General features: G+C 45.5%; 1 protein-coding gene across 2 annotated transcripts in view; it reads right to left on the reverse strand.

Moving 5' to 3' along the window:
• Positions 1 to 21684, reverse strand: part of PDE4B (phosphodiesterase 4B) — a 714464-nt gene that overhangs the window by 261542 nt on the left and 431238 nt on the right. For both annotated transcript variants that reach the window (XM_078668953.1, XM_078668961.1), the window contains exons 3-4: positions 472 to 508; positions 274 to 344 (exon numbers count right to left, since the gene is read on the reverse strand). In XM_078668953.1, coding sequence (XP_078525079.1) covers positions 274 to 344; positions 472 to 508 — 108 coding nt within the window. The remainder of the gene's footprint in view (positions 1 to 273; positions 345 to 471; positions 509 to 21684) is intronic.

Raw genomic sequence — 21684 nt, forward strand, 5'->3', positions numbered from 1 at the left:
TGGAAGTGCTCCGAATTTCATCAGTATAACTTAAGACAAGGACCTTTTCTCAAACTTCCACCACTTGGAAACGCAACAATCCACCAATTGTATTTGTAGTTAAATTGAAGTTCTTTTAAACCACGGTGAAGTGTGCCCTCTAGCGTCGACATCTCAAATCAAGAATCACAACGAGAAAACAGGCTAGCAAACTCAGGCATGGGAGATAAGGAACAAAATAAATTATTTTTTAACACAAAAAAGTATTAACTTAATAAAAATTGCAGAACATACTTGTTAGGTGCTCCCTGAATATTCGTCAGCAACGTAAAATTGTTTCTCACACTTCGCAAACTTGCTAGCACCTGTGTGAAACAGAGGTATCATATTAATAGCTGAATTAATATTATTCTGAATCACACATTTAAATGAAGGCTAGACCATAATTGCATTCAAAGTACTGTAATAATGAAGTAGAGGGTTAGTACGCACCTGTGCAAAAGGGGTTACTATCAAGTCGTCTCCATGTCTGGAAAAATAAAACATTGCAGTCAATTAATTGTAACTTATGTTCATGATTGTGCTTTTCCAAAGATAAAACATTACTTTTATCCTTTCAAGTGCAAACAGTATTTAGCATTGGTGTTCACAAAATCTCCAACCCCGGCTTTAATAGAGCATTCTAAATCGAAATGAGATGTCCCCTCCCCAAAGAATTTCTAGTGCCAAAAAAAGAGAACGGCGGTCTTGCTTGTGGTGTGAATGAGTAAGACTAACGCTTCCAAGTATCGAGGCACACGAGTTGGAACCACTGCAACAATTGATTCAATTATTTCTATTGTGAATTATCTGTTAAGTGCGGCACCTTTAACAATATTGCAAAGTTCAGTCATTAGTAACACTTTCCAATTATGTATCTAAAACCTATGATAACACAAGCAGGGCTGCAGGCTCATCACTATGCAGGGATGTGCATAGCTGCGCTTGCAATAACTGAAGCCAGAATAATTAAAGGTCTGTTATGTATTTGCTGCAATAAGAAGTCGTTATTAATAGCACTGGTTTCGAACCACATTTATTCCCAGCTCTGATGGTGTCCGATATAATTAGATATGTTGTATTTACATGGAACTTACTACCCCGAAGCATTGAAGATACCAAGGTTTCCAAGACCCTACTGCATTCAGGGAAAGTGGGCCCCATTCCCCCAGCTGGGTTGTAAAAGAGAGAAATGACTGTGGTGCAGTGGGCCCCTCACAGTAATTGTGCAGCAGTGCACTGCACCTGCTGCACTAATGCGGCCTCAGCTCCAGCAGTGGGCGATGGGCCACTTACCCTGAGGAGGGGGGTCCACGGCGGTGCACATGTGCCTCCATCTGCCATGCTCGGCAGGGTGGCAAAACACCAGGGCCCAGATTTACTGACACAGCGCAGTGTAGCGCATCGCAACGCAGCGCAGCAGGACAACTTACTGCGCGAATCAAACGTAGAGGGCAGGAATACTCCATAGCTGCTACATATGGTGCAGGCCTGCTCTCTCTCTCTGCGCTGGTGCATTTGTGGCTGCCAAGCATCAACGCAGGCACCCTTGCGTCAATGTGCAGGTGTGCCCGCGCTACAGCCAGGATTGTTGTCGTGCAGGAAGGCACACCTTCATACACAAAATTAACCCTCAGAGGCTTTTTCCTCTTTCTAAGTGTGCTAGAATGCAGCACCTACAGAGAGAGGAAATAAAGAGGTGAAATAAACATATTTCTTCTCGTTATGCCTCACTTGGGTAGGCGTACCATTTCAAGCATTCACAGGTTTATTAGTACATTTGGCAATGGGCCAAAAACTATGGGCAGATGTGTGGGAACATCCACACTCCACCCATGGAACTCCTTCCTTATGCGGAGTAACGCAAGGCACTGCACTGCCTAGCGTTAATCCAGATTTTCTATGCCACGGAGAGCCATGCAAGGTGGCTCTGCACGGCATAGTAAATCTTACTTAATGGTTTGTGTTTCCTTGCACCACCTTGCGTGAAGCAAGGGCCATGCAAGCCCATGACAAATCTGAACCCAGGTATTTTCTATAGATTGAGTGGGGGAGGATAGAGATCTCTTATGGACGATGGAGAATGGCTAGATGCCATGTATTTGTTGTACTGTGGGTAAGGTGGATTGGAGACTCTTGTCAAGAGTGAATGGGGAGAGAGGCCAATACACCATTTACTTTGATTTTGGATTTTGCGACAGAGCAGACTGTTATCCATAGGGTAGTTGGGGAAACCAGGTACTTTTTAGGACAGACTGGGGTGGGGAACGTTCTTCTGAGAGTGGTGGTGGTGGGGTTAAAAATGCAAGTTATTTTGGATTGGAGGGGAGAGGGAAGGGTATATCCGTGGGTGGAGGGATTGGTGCCAGGGTGCCATGTCCTTTAAAGATGGGCTGAGAGAAGGAAATGTATGTTCTGCATGGTTCCCCCATGACTCTGTTTCTCCTGGCCTGTTGGTCTCATCAGTGGAACAGGATTTGGGAGGGCCATAGACAGCATAATATTGTAGATGGGTAGAGGTCAATAGGGGTGATATGTGTTTATCTCGGTTTAAATACTGCTGAATAGAAACATCTTAAGTCTTTAAAGTGATAAGCCAAAAGTAAAATAAATAAAAACATTGAGCAATGACAGGTAACTACCAGGGGCCAGGGTATAGGTATTAAGGTAATGGAAATTACATAAAAATATGGAATAGTTGGCAGATTGGCTTGCTACTGAAGATGGCTGCCGTGATCTAACAAAGCTTGCGCCATCCACCCAAACTCATCGGCATCCTGAGTCTATAGCCCCAGGAATCGGCTCCACATTGATGCCTATTGTGAAGGAGGCAACACCCCTGGCTGAGGGGTAATTTTTTTAACTGACGGCGCTTGGGGGCCCTGGCTGGAGGCTGCGATTCCGGAGCGTTGCTGACATGGTTGACAACTGGATTCACATAAAGCAAGGGGGCCATGCCTCCATGCCTCTGACTGCCTTCTGGACTATTGTGTAGCCCAAGGGGCCCTGGGGAGCATTGCTCTAACTGGCCGCCGGGGCTGTTCACTTCCTGTGGTCTGCTCTGCCCTCTGTTTGTTACAGCCTGCAGAGCAATGGACGTATGCGGTCTCAGACAAGGGACCGTGGACCTTGAGCTCTGGATTGGCATCCTGCTTCTGGGGGCCTGTGGATCGACCCCCCACTGGATCTGACCGCAGAGGAGACTGCAGCACACCTGGCCGGGGAGTTGAGCGGTGCAACACTGGCACCCCGAGGCCCCACCTGGACCACTGTGGCCCAGAGGCCGCTTGCGCACTGAAGAGGCGCAGTGCTGAGCTCCTAGGCCGGGCCCTGGGATTGAGGTGGCCGCACCCCTGTCGTGTAGTCTTCCTCCTGGACCATATCAACGTTTGAAAGACCCCAAGCGGTAGTCACTGCTGCTGAGACCTGGCGACGGGAGCCACTCGCTCCCAGCATTCCGACTGGCCCGCTGCGATTTCTGGCTCATGCTGTGGAGGCTGAGATGCTGACCCCAGATTGTAGGACGACACTTCCTGGACAGAAGCCGATGCTGCCCCCAAATATAGTTCCTACTGGTGTGGAGTGTGGACTTCTAAGCCTTACAGTGACAGTGGCGGGCATGCTCCACTTCCCTACTATGTACCACATTCTTCTGACCATGGGAAGTGGGTCCCCCAATAATATACCCTAGACCATACTAAATAGCAGTGGTACTGGCGCCGGGATGGCCCTAGTCTGGGGGGCTGCCTCCAGAGTGGAACTGTCTTAATGCTTCCTTCTGCTCACTAGTGTGACCCTCAACAAAATAAGGAGATAGAAACATAGTAATCAACATGACAACGATAAAACCCCCCACCAGAACAGGCAGGGCAACCTAAAAGAAATATGCTCAACCTAGTGGATCAGGGCAGTCTACCTCTAAGCCCACAAAGATGGTATTGCTTGTGCTATGCCCATGGACATGACTGGAATTCTGGCAGCCATCCAACAGTCCTTGGGGGCGCTTAAAAGTTGGTGGAGTGGGTATGGATGTAATGCTATTGCGTCAAGACCTCTGTCAAGCCATTCAGAGGATCCCTGAGCTGAAATCAGTCTCTGGAGTTGAGGACACAGTCTCAGAGACTACTGCACGGCTGATGACCATTTGTAAAGAACTCGCCTGAGGGTGGAGGACACAGAGGGGAGGGCTTGATGGAACAATATATGGTTTGTTGGATTTTCTGAGGGGTGCAAATGCAAGTCTCCCAAGAGGTTCCTGAACCATTGGATGTGATTGCTCCTTTCTGCGTCCTTGCTTTGCCCCGTTTCATAACTGAGAGTGCACACAGAGAGCCCTCGGTAAGAAACAGCTGCCAGGAGTCCTGGCCCATGATTGTGAGCCTGCTGAATTACTCAGATAGAGACCCCAATTTAACATATGCTTGCTCCCAGGAGTAATTGCTGTTTCAGTAAATTATGATTTTCCCAGACTATGCCAAAACGGTCCAACAGCAGGGGCAGTCCTTCATGGCAGCCAAGAGAATTTAAGGGAACTCAACATCAGATTTATGCTCCTCTTTCCAGCCAAGTTTAGGGTCATCTGCTTCACCAGCTGGGCTACTGGCACCTTATTAGAATGTTTGCAATTGGGAATTGTTGGGAGATGGCTCCATGGTGCTCCATTGGCAACAGTCTGCGGTTGATTACGCGACAGATTCATCATGTTTCTGAGGTTTTGTGAGGGAGTGGTGGAGATGTTATAGTTATAGTTTGTATTCCTTGTTCTTATTGATGACTCTGGCACATATCCATGCTAAAATGCTCACCTCTGGACTTAGCGCCTATAACCCCTCCATGCTGACCGTCTACAATGAGTGTTACAGATTATCTTCTAGGACATAAATGGCCTTCTTGTCAAGGTCAAGAGACCATCACCAAAATACTGCAGGCAGACATTCTGTTTCACCCAGAGACCCATATGCTGGGTCCAAGGTTCCCTTTCTGGTGCTAAATAGATTTGCCCAAGTGTTCCAATCTGGGTTCACAAGGGGATTGAGGGGTGCTCCCATCTTGATTAAGAATCATACACCCTTCAAGGTGCAGAAAGAATGGACAGAAGATGAGGCAGATTTATACAACTACTTGCTCTTGTTAATCTTAACGCCCAACCACCACTGTCTTCCTCCTTCTTGGAGGGGATCACAATGCTGTTGGGTGACCTCCCGAGCAATCCTAACTTTTTATTTGCAGAGACTCTGCAGTTATAAAGATACTGCAAGTAAAATACATTTGTGAAGAGCAAACACACGAACTTACACAAAAGTGTAAGTTAACCTTTGTGAATCAGGCCCTCAGATTATGGTTGTCAAGGACCAAGTTGTTATTTTAGGCTGAGCGCAGTAGAGAGGTGGTTGGCTACACAAAATGTGTGACCCAGTCAAAATATTTTATTTCTGACTGAGATCAAAACCTTACAGTGCGTATGTTCCAAGGTTACAGCTGGCGAGTGTGCTGGTCAAAGCTAAATTTCGTAGCCACCAAGATAGCTTCTAGAATTGCCAAATCAAGATTTGGTCACTATTTGGTAGTCAAAGTGCACCAACAGAGTAATGCTAACGCGGGATTACTGGTTACTAATTATCTTACCAAATCCCATTTCCTGTCGACTGAATCGTTGGTACCTGTCTTGAGTAAAAGGTAATCTCGCAGTAAACAATCAATTTAAGAACTTACACCACTCTAAATGACCACTGACCAAAATTAAGTTTTAAAGATTTAATATAAAGTCAAAGATAACTGAAGATACAAACTTCTCAAAATGAGATTAAGAAGATAAATCGGTATCACTATGAACATGAACTTTTTGAATAATCTGAGTCTGAAAAACAGAATAATAAGTACAACTTCTAATAACATGAGCGTTGCCAAAATGAATACAAGTTGCAACCTCAAAGTCATTACAGAAAAGAAAAATTAAGGTTAGTCTGTCCCTACACTACACTAAATGACATCCCTACTTAACAAGATCTTTACCCTCTAGGTGTCAGCCGTGGTGATTTCCTAAGAAGATCACGCACTTCTCTTTGTCTCTTCTCTGATAATGGGTCTCTCCTGATCAGCCTATCTGCCTACCCATCCGCTTCCTTAGGCTCCCAAAATCATCTGCTCTGCTCTCCTCCCGGGTCACTTTCCCTAATACCAAATCACATTTCCAATAGAAACGCCCCTTGGGACGCCCCTCACGTGGTACATCTTTGCGCGGTAAAACTCCATGATGGTACTCTTGAAGACCCTCGTTATAGTTGACCTTGGTTCCCAGGCTCCTTCTTCCGTGCGCTGATACCCCCTGAAATTCCTGGAAACTCCTACAGGCCTGCGCAAGGCGCCACTGAACAAAGTCCCTTTCATTCGAGCTGATTAGGACCCTCGCACCTGCATACAGCTCGTCCTGCAGTGGGCCTCAAATTCCAGACTTCACCATATCTTAGGCCATAAAACACTCTCAGAGCTCCATACTGGACACCTCACGACCTCTCCTCTAACGAGCACATGACGATTTAAACTACATGACATTATCTGTTCTGGCCTACTTGATTTACATGCAGCAGGTTCCTGCACTCTTAAAACGTTAACTTGATTTAAACAGCAAACATTCTTAACTAGCATACGTTTCTAAAATAACACATCTATAAAGCATATACTTTTAACCCTAAGTTCAATAGTACATTTTGAAAGAACCATGTCAACTTTATCTCACATTATTTTAGCAGCACGTTCAGATTTGCTGTGAATTGCCCTAAGGCCTACACAAAATACTGGAATCCAAAATTACATTTAATTCGGACATGACTCTTTTAACACGAGAGAACCATGAGGTTTTCACATATACTCCAACATTTCTACATTTAATCTCACACCGTTATAATTATGGTTACTCTACTTAACATTCTATACATTTCGCTATTGAATATAAAACACTCGTGTGCAAAACATGTTTAAACTAACTACGTGCTTGTAAATATGGCGTACTTATACATTTTTTCAAACTTGTGCTCTCTCAGTCCCCCCTTTGATGACCTTTAGGGGTCATCATTACCATGACACTAAAATGTAGAACCTTTAAAGTGAAGACAGGGCAGTACCACTTCTTTTCATACTCTCTAATGCTTTCAGACTCTTATATTGAGTGTCCTGCATCGCTGTCAACTCTTCTTCCTGTTTCTTCATAGCTCTCTGTAACCTATTTGCTCTATACCATTGATACAAACGCACCAATCCCCACAAAGTGATTACACAAATCATTACTATGATGATGGGCTTCAATATGTACCAAACGATACCCTTTCCTAAGTTGGCAAACCAACTTCCAACTTTACCCATTCCATGACCTACTTTTTCCCACACATTTACCTTTGCCAGGTCCTCGATTTCGTAGTGTATGGCAGTGATGTTTTGTATATACTTCTCTAGAGGCTTTGAATTGTCTGGAATGTAAGTACAGCATTCCTGTACCTTCAAGGCCCTACAGACTCCTCCCTCTTTTGCTAACAGAACATCTAAAGCAAGTCGGTTCTGAAGAACCATTGCCCTAATCGATTGCATCTCCCCCTCTATCAGCATCAAGGATCTTGCAGTACTGGCAGACAGTCTATCTACGACTGTAGCTAACCTCCTGATCTTAATGTCATTCATTATCAATCCTAAGAAAGGGAATGCAGCACCTATTACATCTCCAACTACTTCTGCTGCACCCAGCCCTCGCTTCCATCTAGTTGATATTTCTTTCTTAGGCGTGTCTAAATTCTCAACATGATATATTTTAGGGAAGACAACAGCCCGATAGCATGATCCGTACCAATTATCTGGTAACTTCACATAGGCATATCTTCCACATACAAAATATACATTTGGTATTGCTTGCATCCCTTTCATGAAGTTCTTAGAGTAGTACTCCAATTGAAAGGCATGTTCACAATTTACTTGTCCTACATAAACGTTTTCATAATAGGAGTAACTCCTGTGAATGCACAGTTTCCCCCGTTTCTCCTTATCCAAAGCAATTGGACCAATACTACCTTTTCGTTGTTGTGCCCTTTCCTCCTTGGTCCAATCTGTTTCCCCTTGTCCTGATGCCTTCAATATCTTCTGCCTCCTGTATCTAGTATCTACCTGAGCTATAAACTTTTTCTCAACTTCTGATATTTGACAAGTCAGATTGTTGATTCGAGCATGTGAAGTATCTAACGTTCTCCATGGAATAAACCATTTGTGTAACCTGTCTTCGCTTTTGTAGTAGTCCCATTTGTTCAAATGCTTGAAATTCGGAACCTCTGGCAATGTCGAGTCGAAATTCGAGAAGTAATACTCAAATCCGTCTCGTCCATAAAACATACTTAACAATAAACTGCACGTTATCCCATATGTCAACGGGAGATGATGGTATTTGATACCCTCCTCCACCGAAATTGGTAATTGCATACAGACATAGCAATCCTTTACCTCCATGGCATCAACATATTCATAAAGCAACTTAGCATAAGCATTTGACTTGTAATTCCCCTGTGACTCATCCATGTGTAACCTTTTTACTTCTGCATCTAACAACGCTTTGTCTTTCTCATTGATGTTTCCCTTCTCCTTAATAATGGTAGTTCTCGGTGTTGACACTCCCTTATCCTCCTTAACGGTGGTTCCATCCCCTTCGTGTCCCGCTAGGAATGAAACAGTTACTACTAAAATTATAAGAGAAACCACTACTCCTAAAAATGTAACAGCTATACATTTTGCCCTGCGGTTCGGGTTGCCAGCCTCCATGTTCTCAAACAGTGTAGTTTTCGACTATCTTCCAGCATTCACTTCCTCTCCTTTTCAAACAAAGTCTTTCTCTCTTGCAATGTCTTTCTTGGAACACTTGGAAGCTTGACAATTTATTTCCGCAAAACAATTCAAAGTCCAGTAATATAGACAACCCTAGCCCTTCTCCATCCGCTAAAAGGAAACCCCTACCATTTTTTTTTTCTTCTTCCACTCGGCGCTAGGTTATCTTGCAACAATTTACAATTTCTTTTCAAAAGTCTTATTTTCGTCTGAAGTTATGTATGACTCAAGGAGTGACACTACTTCTTCATAAATGTCCATCCGAAGTATCATTCCCTCAGGTTCTGGACAGTTCGTACCACAACATGGAAAGTCAACCTTTTCTAGGATTATTCTCCTTATTTCGCTCAAGACAAGTGGACGGACGAAATTGAGAGTTAGCGTTTTTTCAATTTCCAATCCTGGTACTATCAGTTCTATATCCACAATTACAAAGGGGTTCGTTCTAATCAAGATCACTTTCTTCACCTTTCCAGATCTGCACCCCCTTAAAGCCATTCGCAATATGATATTAGTCCACAACAATAAGTGCTCCTAACATTTCTACTACTCGCTCAAGCATTTCCAAACGAAGAAGAGTTCCCTCCAATATTGGATATCGTGAACAGCAAACTGGAAACTCAACTGTTTCTAAAATCAACTTTCTTATTCCACTCAGGAGAGCAGGATGAACGATGTTGAGTGTCAGCAACCTTTCGGTCTCCGCTCCTGGCAGTAGAAACTTTATTTGCACTGTGATGATCGGGTCAGTTCTGATCAGTTCCACTTCCCTGATCCTCCCTGTTCTGTGTCTCCCAGACATCTGCAACAAGGTAGGTCCAGTCGGGAGTAGAGTATCTTCTGCTAGGCACTCGCACCCTACTTGATCTTCTAAGACCCTCCTCGGCTTGATCCTGGATATCTTCTTCTGGATCTGAGTCTTCGGATATAGGAGTAAGCGTTTCTTCCTGGGCCGACCTCAAACTTAGCCTTCTTCTCCTTGTTGGCCAAGTGGCAGCTCCAAGCCTTATTCTCCTATTCCTTGTCCTCCCACTTGGTTCTTGATCGCTCCGATACGGATCTGAGTCTGAGTCGTATTCACTTCTGCTCTCTCCTTCAGTTGCGTCTTCTGTCTCACTGCCGTCCTGCCTTCGCTCTTCTTCTGAATCCGATGCGTTCCCAACTTCTTCCGACACCTCCTCAGCTGCCTCAATCCCTTCTTGCGACTCTTCTTCCACTTCCGGGCTTTCGTCTGGGATGGGAGCTGTTCCTTCTAGAGGTGCTGGAACTCTTCTAGTATGGGATGCATGGATCCAATTTGGCAGCCCCCCGCACTTCACCGCGGTGTTCGTGATCAGGATTACCTGAAAGGGCCCACGCCAGCGAACATCTAGGCAGTTCTTCCGGACGTGCTTTTTAACCAAGACCCAGTCCCCTGGGTTCAGGTCATGACACAGGTTCCTCGCTGCTGGAACTTCAGCCGCATGCACTCTCCGATACTGCTGCTTTTCTCGCACCGTCTGCACCTTTCGGCACACGATTCTTCCGCTGCTCGTCTCTCGCCGTCTCGGGCCTTGGGGTAAACTAACCTCTCTAGATTACCTTCCTCAAGAAGATAACCATCCTCTGCTACCAACTGCTAACGCGGGATTACTGGTTACTAATTATCTTACCAAATCCCATTTCCTGTCGACTGAATCGTTGGTACCTGTCTTGAGTAAAAGGTAATCTCGCAGTAAACAATCAATTTAAGAACTTACACCACTCTAAATGACCACTGACCAAAATTAAGTTTTAAAGATTTAATATAAAGTCAAAGATAACTGAAGATACAAACTTCTCAAAATGAGATTAAGAAGATAAATCGGTATCACTATGAACATGAACTTTTTGAATAATCTGAGTCTGAAAAACAGAATAATAAGTACAACTTCTAATAACATGAGCGTTGCCAAAATGAATACAAGTTGCAACCTCAAAGTCATTACAGAAAAGAAAAATTAAGGTTAGTCTGTCCCTACACTACACTAAATGACATCCCTACTTAACAAGATCTTTACCCTCTAGGTGTCAGCCGTGGTGATTTCCTAAGAAGATCACGCACTTCTCTTTCTCTCTTTTCTGATAATGGGTCTCTCCTGATCAGCCTATCTGCCTACCCATCCGCTTCCTTAGGCTCCCAAAATCATCTGCTCTGCTCTCCTCCCGGGTCACTTTCCCTAATACCAAATCACATTTCCAATAGAAACGCCCCTTGGGACGCCCCTCACGTGGTACATCTTTGCGCGGTAAAACTCCATGATGGTACTCTTGAAGACCCTCGTTATAGTTGACCTTGGTTCCCAGGCTCCTTCTTCCGTGCGCTGATACCCCCTGAAATTCCTGGAAACTCCTACAGGCCTGCGCAAGGCGACACTGAACAAAGTCCCTTTCATTCGAGCTGATTAGGACCCTCGCACCTGCATACAGCTCGTCCTGCAGTGGGCCTCAAATTCCAGACTTCACCATATCTTAGGCCATAAAACACTCTCAGAGCTCCATACTGGACACCTCACGACCTCTCCTCTAACGAGCACATGACGATTTAAACTACATGACATTATCTGTTCTGGCCTACTTGATTTACATGCAGCAGGTTCCTGCACTCTTAAAACGTTAACTTGATTTAAACAGCAAACATTCTTAACTAGCATACGTTTCTAAAATAACACATCTATAAAGCATATACTTTTAACCCTAAGTTCAATAGTACATTTTGAAAGAACCATGTCAACTTTATCTCACATTATTTTAGCAGCACGTTCAGATTTGCTGTGAATTGCCCTAAGGCCTACACAAAATACTGGAATCCAAAATTACATTTAATTCGGACATGACTCTTTTAACATGAGAGAACCATGAGGTTTTCACATATACTCCAACATTTCTACATTTAATCTCACACCGTTATAATTATGGTTACTCTACTTAACATTCTATACATTTCGCTATTGAATATAAAACACTCGTGTGCAAAACATGTTTAAACTAACTACGTGCTTGTAAATATGGCGTACTTATACATTTTTTCAAACTTGTGCTCTCTCAGTAAGGCAGGATGCTATGGGCAGGTGGACAAACTCGCTGGGCTCAACAAGTATTGATTCCTTTACACAGAGGTCCTACTAAACCAGTTTTCAGTGTATTAGAAAGCTCAAAGCAAGACAGACCTGGTTTCTTTGTGTAACCTTGCGGGACAAGACTCAGCAACTTGTCTCGGTCCTCGAGAACATGAATAATTCCCACTTTTCTCCAACTGCTGGAAATATTATGTTCTGGTCACTCTGCACCCTAAGGTCTTTGGGCTTCTAAGCACCAGGTTTCTTACAAGCCTTAGCTACTGCAGGGTCTAGTCGTCTGTGGTCAGCTGGGACCCTCTTGGAATCATTTTGCTATTTGTGAGTAGACAAATAGAAGGATATCGAGCTATCCCTTGGAGAGCAGCTCCAGTCTCCAAGTGACAGCAGGAGTCTGTAGTCATTGAATATTGTTCTTCCAGCATGGCCTTCTTCTTCAGGTGCAGTCTTTTTAAACCCTGGAATGTTCTGAGGAGGCAGCGTGTGGTGCCATACTTATCATATGCACTTTTCACTGATTAGTGATTTGTTCATAACCATTCCTGTTACTTTCACACCCGATGTCACCTTCTTTTGCAGCACTTCCTGTTTGCTAACTGTAAAAATTATTAAAATCCCTAAATCCAAAATGGCTAACCCCTTCTTCCATCATAATGGGATCTGATTCTCCCTAAACCACTCCCCTTTTATATTAGGTCTCCTTCCTCTGTCAGGACCAAGAACTCTTTTAACCTTAAGTGAGCCAGAAAATAAAGAAGACTCTGAGAATGGCATTTCCAAGTCAAAACAGATAGTGCAAATACTTTCCTTTGTTCTAACAACTATACATATCCTGCCTCCCAAATTGCTAATTCCTGTTAGGTGGCCAGTAGCTGGCAGGACCCCTGACTTCTTGGGTCAGTGGGCAGCCTATTTTCCTCTGGAGAGGAGGAGGGTTATTAGTTCCATCCAGGAATGTCTGCTGGGTCTCTGGAGGTGATATAAGTGGAAGCTAAGTTCTAATCCAATATTAATACAAAAACTATTAAACATATTTTGAGTCAATATTAATTAAAACAATAGTAGCCTCCGGTTGGTGGCCATAGATTGGGGATCTTTTGGAATGCCTGAGCCAACCCAGCAAAGATGCCACTGGTCTCGTTGTATGAAATGATAGAGTCTTGTGGGTTGAAGTGGACCCCTTTGTGCATATTTTTAACATATTTATTATAATGTTTGCAAACATTATGTGCTACCACCGCTAGCATAAACGTTTGGAAACAAGAATGTGATTGAATTATGATAAGGCATTTAGAACATTGCATAAGTTAGCACCATCCTAACTGATGAACAACATTTGTAATAATTTAAACATTGAGTTTGTAAGATGAAGGATGAGTGCTGCCCCAGGAGAACAACCACTACCTCCACTTATTGTTCCAACTCTCCCTTTGTTCCTGGAGCCTGTAGGAATAATATCTTCCCTCAAGATGAATTACACGGCACACCTCTTGGCTGTTTTAAGATGTTATTTATTGCAGACCATACATTCTCTTCCTACGCGTTTCGAACAGAAGTCCCTTCTCACGGTAACAGTTTGTCCCTTCTCACTTTCTATATATATAGTGCAGCACCTTATTGCATTACTGGTGCATTGTGGGTAACGTGGTTCAATGCATTTGTTAAGTTTTGAACCAACTTTATTGAGCAGCCATATTATGCTTGTGCATTACCATATGTGGTGGTTTTACTGTTTGACTAATTATAGACTTACTCGCTACTCTAGTTGCGCCAATTACAGATCTTAGTATAGCGCAAGGTTGATTCATCAAAGTATGAATCATAAGTCACTCATAACATTTTATAATCTATATATATAATAAAAACGAAAGTATGTCCGTTATGCATTACTACACCATTCACGCGAAGGTTTCTGGCAGAAAAAATAAAATGTGTTAAAAGTTGTTGAGTACACTCCCGCGAAGGTTTCTAGCAAAGAAAAAAGAAAAATTTGTTAAATATCGGCCCCCCCCAGGGCCCTCATAATCTTGACAATACTGAAAGTTTACAGTTTATGGTGCAAATTGCTTTTGCAATGACCATCAACAAAGCACAAGTACAATCGCTGCAAGTGTGTGGACTAGATTTGGAGAATCCGTGCATCGCCATGTAACTTTGGAAAGTTGTTGAGTACACTCCCGCGAAGGTTTCTGTAAAAAAAAATTTTTTAAATCCCTCATAATCTTTAGAATACTGAAATAGACAGTGAATTTCGGGGCATCGTCGACAGTTATGACCCCAAACAGAAATCGATTGGTCAATCTACATCAGAAGCACGAAAGAAAAAGGCATTACGAGCATCAGAAACAGACAAGCAACGGGAAGCAAGATTAGAAGCTGTTCGAATACAAACTGCTCAAGCCCGTAATTCTCAAATGAACGAGCAACGAGAATCAAGATTGGAAGCCGATCGATTACGCACTGCTCAAGCCCATTCTTCTCAAACGAACAAGCAACCAAAAACCAAGATTGGAAGCCAATCGGGGACGCACTGCTCAAGCCACACTTAGAAATGTTTTCAAAAATAAAATGAATACGTTTCAATAACAATGACACAATGTAAATTTAATGTTATCATAACGAGTTTACTTGAATTTCCTTTCTTCTGAGATCGCAGCTACGCGCGACGGGTAAGCTAGTGACTTATACAATAAAGCAAGTTACTAGACTCAGTGTCTTACTGTACAGGGCTAAGTGCCCGTTAGTCTACACAGTGTCACCACCACTCTATGGAATGCGTCGCTCTCACAGATCTAGTTTAAAACCAGTAGAATCAATATATCATCATGTCAATCAGTGATTTACATTATACATTAAACCTTTTTCACACAAGCGATTCCAGTTTACTTCAGCACCATAGTCCTATCTTTTGAATGCATTGCCGATATATATATCAACTATAACTGCCCAGCAGCTCACTGATTATTGCTCCTCCAGGGCAGCCAAAGTCTGGAGGTGGTGTGTTGACCACTTCCTCCTGACTCGGATTTTCCTGTCCTGTTGGCCAGCCCTGATGCTACTGCAGACCTTAAATAAATAGGTGATGAAAGATGCCCTTTCTAACTCCCAGTGCATTCATACCATTCAGTTTGTCCTTCCTTTGGAGGGTCCCTTATAATACAAAGTAATCAACCATCAGAGATCGCATTATGAGTGCCCTATTGATCCTGATGGAGTTGCTAACAGGAGTTACCAGGCCACTCAGATTACATGATCTGCGGGAATACTGTGGGTCTTGGCTGTTGTAACTGACCTACTTGTAATTGGCACCATGGTGGAAAATATCCTTGCTGAACTGGGCTATATTTGAACCTGGGGCCCTTTACAAGTGGTCTGGTATTCAGCCTATTCCACCACCCACCCGGAAAGACAGATGCAGTGGGAATCTATAATTCAGGGTAGGAGATTCATCACTGATTACAAGATTTAGGGAAATAACATGAAGGAATAGATGTTTTTGCATGCTTCCTATATGTTTTCCTCATGTTATGGCCACAGTTTCTCCAGCACATTTTCATAATGTCCTGTTAAAAAAAACAGATCTTCAGTGTTGCCCTGGAGCTTGTAATCCTGATAGATTAATTGGACACTATTAATGAGGCCTTTGGCCACCTAAAACAAGGTTAAAACTATCCAAGCTATTCAGCTACCAGTTAGATTTTGTAGTGTCCTGCTAGACTCGTGATGCAGCAGCCCCTCTCCAGGGGCAGTCCTAACACCCTCCCCACACCCTTCCAACACAACCATCACCAGTCAGGTGACCCTGCTATTAAAAGGGGCCGGACGCACGTGCCCTTGGCCAGTTATGCATCCATATACCTAGTGCCTGTGTGGCCCTTTTTATTTGAGTATGTGGGCTTAGGGCCCAACGATGCCACAATAGCGACGAGGTGGGTCAGATCCCGCCGCCTGCCAATCTCACCCATGACAGCGATCCTGTTGCACTGCGATAAGAGAAGGTGCAGAGAGGAGAGCAGCTTGACGACATGCTGCCAGGAGAGAATGCCACAACTCTGCAGCAAGGCCAAAAACACCACTAGATGGAGCCGTGAATGATGTAACAAAAAAAGTGAAGAACTGGCAGACCAGCACAGGAGCTGGTAAACACAAAGCCAGTGGGTGTTGAGGCCTGCTCTCTATGGATCCTGCTATCCTGTCCCCTTTTGACACATGGTGTTTGTGACAGGCCTGAAGCAGGCGGCATCCTCCCCCACCGCAGTGAGCTATAAAGTCCTCTGTGATCAAGAGGTGAGGTACGTTCAATCAGAATAAAGGGGTCATGGGACAAGAATACTAGGGGGCATATTTATGAGTTCTGGCGCATCTCTGCAAATCAGCAGGGATGCGCCAGAACACATGCGTCACGCAAAACTAACCTTGCGTCACGGCGGATGCGCCGCATTTACAATGCGGCGCACCATGGCGCAAGGGTAGGCAGATGCGTGACGCATCTCGTGATGTAAGGGCGGTGCATCGCTGGAGTCGCGTCGCAAGCGCGACACGACTCCAGCAATGCTCGCGTGTGCCCTATACTTAACGTGCTGCGTCAGTCCTTACGCCTGCTTCAAGCAGGCGTAAGGAATTGACGTAGCAGCGTCGCACAAGTGCCTGCGTGAAATCTTGTAGATTTCACGCAGGCACATTTGCGAGGCGCACCTGCCCCGGAACGCCCACCCTGCGCCGGAACGCCTACACGTGGCGCAGGAATTTACAACATGCGCAATAAAAACAATAGGTATTCTTCAACTGGATACACACAAATTCATGTTCCAGGCCTGTGTCGATTAGTCAGCGCTTGAAGCTCATACCCGCCCCCTGGATTTACCAGCGCAGGCACCACAGCTGTTTCCCCAGTCGCGCACACTGCCTCGGAGCTGCAACTGAAGCAATAAACATCAGCTCTGCTTCCCCCACAGGCGAGCAGTGGAACTGCACCAGCTAAGCTCCATTGAAGAGCAAAAGAGGTGCAGCACTTTAGACCAACTGCTGCTACCTCGAGATTGAGGCCAAGCACACTGCACGTGTTGGCCTGGTATCCTCACATATCAGAGGTACACGGTCAACACAAGGGGCACAATGCCTCACCCAAAAGGGCACAGGACAGCTCCAACACTGTAAGCCACCACAGTAGCGTCAAGCGGACGCAGGTGTAGTACTAACAGATTGTAACCCCTGCAGGTCACGCCCAGGGGAAGTAAGACTGCCAACAGCTGAAGCCCCACAAACAGACTGTTTTAGCCTAGCCACCAAGGCCAAGGACTGCAGCATTAAATGCTACCCCTACTGCTGAGCAGTGGTACTGCACCAGGTCATTACCTGCTAAAAGGAGTAACAAAAGTAGGGACACTGCCCAAGAGAGACAGTGCAAACAAATCAGGGTGGCAGAGCCAGCAAGAGAACCCAGCCTAGAGCTGACAAGTTGGAAGGAGAGGCATCTACTGCATTGTGGCACTGCCAGTGAGTCGGCTCCAGACAGGACGCAGACAGGAGCCTGTTTCCCCAACGAGGTGAGGAAAAGAATAGGTAAGTCGAGTTGCACAAGGGAGGAGAGCGCTCCGACCATGGCTTCCGCATGACGAAGGTGTGGAAGCCTCACAAGAGGAAATCCAGTGCAAGAAATGAAACCTAACCAGTCCAACCATTAAAGAGACTGAGTTTACATACCCCAGAGACACCATTCTGGCTGTCCAAGGCGGCCAGATGGACACAACCCCAGGAAGAAGGTCCAAGGAAAGCGAGGTCAGACCAGACGATGGACATAAGCATACAAAGCAGCGACTGACACTAGGACTGCTTCATCCCATACCCTCACGCATACTATGCCAAATCTCACCAACCATGCCTGACTGTAGGAAGGCCTAAAGGTGCAAGTCCTGCGCCATGCAGAGAAAAGACGCCCAACCGCAGCACCCTACTGCCCATGGAAGAAAGTCTTGGGAGAGGGAGCACCATGGAGTAAGAGTTCCAAGAAAGACCCTGAGGATGGAATATATGACACATGGCATGACACCACACTGACCCAAATAAGAAGAGTAAGGCAGCTGGACGATACTCAAGGCAGAGGGCCAGACACACATCTACCCATGAAGTAGCAGCTCCAAGAAGATCCTGGCAGATGGGAACACGTGACACCTGCCTGGACACCACACTGCACTCAAGAAGAAGAGGAGATCAGAACTGCCCTGATCATCACCAGACCGGAGTCCAACACCAGAGGTTGGTGGCCGGATTACAAAGACAGTCAACCACTAAGAGGTCCTGTTGGCCGGTTCTGAAGATGGTGCATGCTGCTGCACCCAGAAGAAAAGACTTTAGCAACAAGAACTTTCAATTGTATCATTGAGAAGAAAGTGCATGCCGAGGCACCAAGTAGAAAGAAGCGGAGGGAGTGCAAGTGTGATCTACCGGTACACAATGGGAAACCTGATGACTGACCAGGCCAAGAAGGAGAAAAGATCAAGAGTGGGCAGGCCTGAAAGGCATGCCCTAAAAGACTTTGGGAATTGTTGGAGCACACCTATCCACATGAACAAGCCACTGAGGTGAAACAAGGGTGGCCTGGTGACAGCACAGTGGGAAAACTGGGAGTAAGCCATAAGCATGCGCAAACAGAGGCTTTGCCCCAAGCCCAAGAGAACTGGGAGTAAGCTGCAAGCTGGCGCAAACTGAATCTCTGCCCCAATCCTCGAGAACTGGGAGTAAGCTGCAAACATGCACAAACAGAGTCTCTGCCCCAAGCCCAACAGAACTGGAAGTAAGCCACAAGCATGCACAGAGTCTCTACCCCAAGCACAGCGGGAGAACCGAGAGTCATCCGCAAGCATGCACAAACTAAGGGGCATATTAACAAGGGCAATATCGCAGCTTTTGCTGCACTTTTTGCCGAAAAAGCGGCGATATTTTATCGCCCTATTATCAAGCAAGCGCTAAAATGCTTTAGCGCTTGTTTTATTGAGATAGCAGCTTTTTTTTACTTGCTTTGCATGTCAGCGATATTTATCGCTAATGACATGCAAAGCAGGCATTCCTGACTTAAAATACATGGAAACTGTAGGAAACACAACTTCGCAGTATCATCAACACGGCTCAAGACCAGCGAAGCGATAGAAAAAGTCCTGCTTACCGCGGTCATCGCAGGAATCTAACACCTCATTAAAACTTGACTTACAAGTCTTGTCAAGGGAAGGTGGATCAATGGTATAAATACATACCTGCGTATTAGCAAGGTTTTTCTTATCGCTGTCAAATTATTGCAGGATTTCTCCCGCTATTCCAGGTTTCTCACCGCTATCACTGGTTTGCACATCGCCTCTTAGGAAAGCGTTGATAATACGCAGCTAAGAGGGCAATGTGATCCAGCGATAGACGGCGATAACAGGAAACGTGCTAAGCGCATTTTGCGATATATATCGCATTTTGTTGGTAATCTGGCCCTGAGTCTTTGTCCCAAGCGCAGCAGGAGATTCGAGAGTAAGACTCAAGCATGCACAAACCAAGTCTCTGCCCTAAGTCCAGTGGGAGTACGGCGAGTAGCCTGAAAGCATGTGTGAACCAAATCTCTGCCACATGCTTCCCAGCATTACTGTCCAGACATTGTAAAGGGGGGCTTGGCAACCTTTTCATCCTTTTCGTTTGGATTTTGGGATGGATGTAGTGTCCTGTTGGACATGTCATGCAGCAGCCCCTCTCTAGGGACAGACCTAACACCCACCCCACACCCATTCAACACAGGCGCCGTCTGTCAGGTGACCATGCTAATAAAAGGGGCTAGGTACAGGTGCCCTGGACCAGTTATGCACCCATATACCTAGCTTCCATGTGGTCCTGTATTTGAGTATGTGGGTCTAGGTCCCCAACAAGGCCACAGACTCCTGCTTGCAAAGCACTGATGTGTGGCTTAACTCCTAATTGCACAGTATTTCCATGGTCTTACCACATGGTACCAGTGTTTGCGGGTGGAAAGTTTTAAACCCGCCAATGCTGTGCAGCTCGTAATTGGGGCCAAAAAGAATACCACATCAAGTTTCAATGTCTCTTCTCTTGTTGCCTAAGATTTCAGATCTTAGATCTACTCTCGGTGCACATTCAACAACTTACATGTCAGGGTATTTGACGTGCATAACCAAGGTCACGACGGAGATCCACATGCCAAATAACACAACAAACTCCTTAGAGTCTTAACTGGTACTTAACCAGTCCTTACTCTGGTGACCCGTTAACTGGGAGTGAACTGGGACAATCAAAGCCCTTGATAAGTAGATATTTCTTCTCAGCAAGCCTTAAATAGTCGATGCAAAAAAGAACAAGTGATGGACTGAATGTGGATCAATGTCACACACTCCCCCAGTCAAAAGATCTGGGCCCAAATCCATCGTTTTTTTGCACTCCACACCACCCTGGGTCAGATAATGGCTTTATGCAAATCAGCTCTGACCCTGTTGCCCCATGGGAACAGTCCAGTCCGAACTACAACAGCCATATCTTTCCCAGACCGGAATCAAGCATCCGAGGACCGGACCGGTTTCGAGGTAACACCTCTCTTCAGCCCGGCTAGCTTGACTCCAAGTGGTGTGGAGTGCCTGGGACCCACGTCTGGGCATCCCCAGCGCACTTAGGGCGGCAATTGCAAAAAAGAACAAGTGATGGACTGAATGTGGATCAATGTCACACACTCCCCCAGTCAAAAGATCTGGGCCCAAATCCATCGTTTTTTTGCACTCCACACCACCCTGGGTCAGATAATGGCTTTATGCAAATCAGCTCTGACCCTGTTGCCCCATGGGAACAGTCCAGTCCGAACTACAACAGCCATATCTTTCCCAGACCGGAATCAAGCATCCGAGGACCGGACCGGTTTCGAGGTAACACCTCTCTTCAGCCCGGCTAGCTTGACTCCAAGTGGTGTGGAGTGCCTGGGACCCACGTCTGGGCATCCCCAGCGCACTTAGGGCGGCAATTGCAAAAAAGAACAAGTGATGGACTGAATGTGGATCAATGTCACACACTCCCCCAGTCAAAAGATCTGGGCCCAAATCCATCGTTTTTTTGCACTCCACACCACCCTGGGTCAGATAATGGCTTTATGCAAATCAGCTCTGACCCTGTTGCCCCATGGGAACAGTCCAGTCCGAACTACAACAGCCATATCTTTCCCAGACCGGAATCAAGCATCCGAGGACCGGACCGGTTTCGAGGTAACACCTCTCTTCAGCCCGGCTAGCTTGACTCCTTGACTTGTTGTTTTTTGCAATTGCCGCCCTAAGTGCGCTGGGGATGCCCAGACGTGGGTCCCAGGCACTCCACACCACTTGGAGTCAAGCTAGCCGGGCTGAAGAGAGGTGTTACCTCGAAACCGGTCCGGTCCTCGGATGCTTGATTCCGGTCTGGGAAAGATATGGCTGTTGTAGTTCGGACTGGACTGTTCCCATGGGGCAACAGGTTCAGAGCTGATTTGCATAAAGCCATTATCTGACCCAGGGTGGTGTGGAGTGCAAAAAAACGATGGATTTGGGCCCAGATCTTTTGACTGGGGGAGTGTGTGACATTGATCCACATTCAATCCATCACTTGTTGTTTTTTGCAATTGCCGCCCTAAGTGCGCTGGGGATGCCCAGACGTGGGTCCCAGGCACTCCACACCACTTGGAGTCAAGCTAGCCGGGCTGAAGAGAGATGTT

The sequence above is a fragment of the Lissotriton helveticus genome, chromosome 1_2, assembly GCF_964261635.1.
Source record: "Lissotriton helveticus chromosome 1_2, aLisHel1.1, whole genome shotgun sequence".
Taxonomy (NCBI): Eukaryota; Metazoa; Chordata; class Amphibia; order Caudata; family Salamandridae; genus Lissotriton; species Lissotriton helveticus.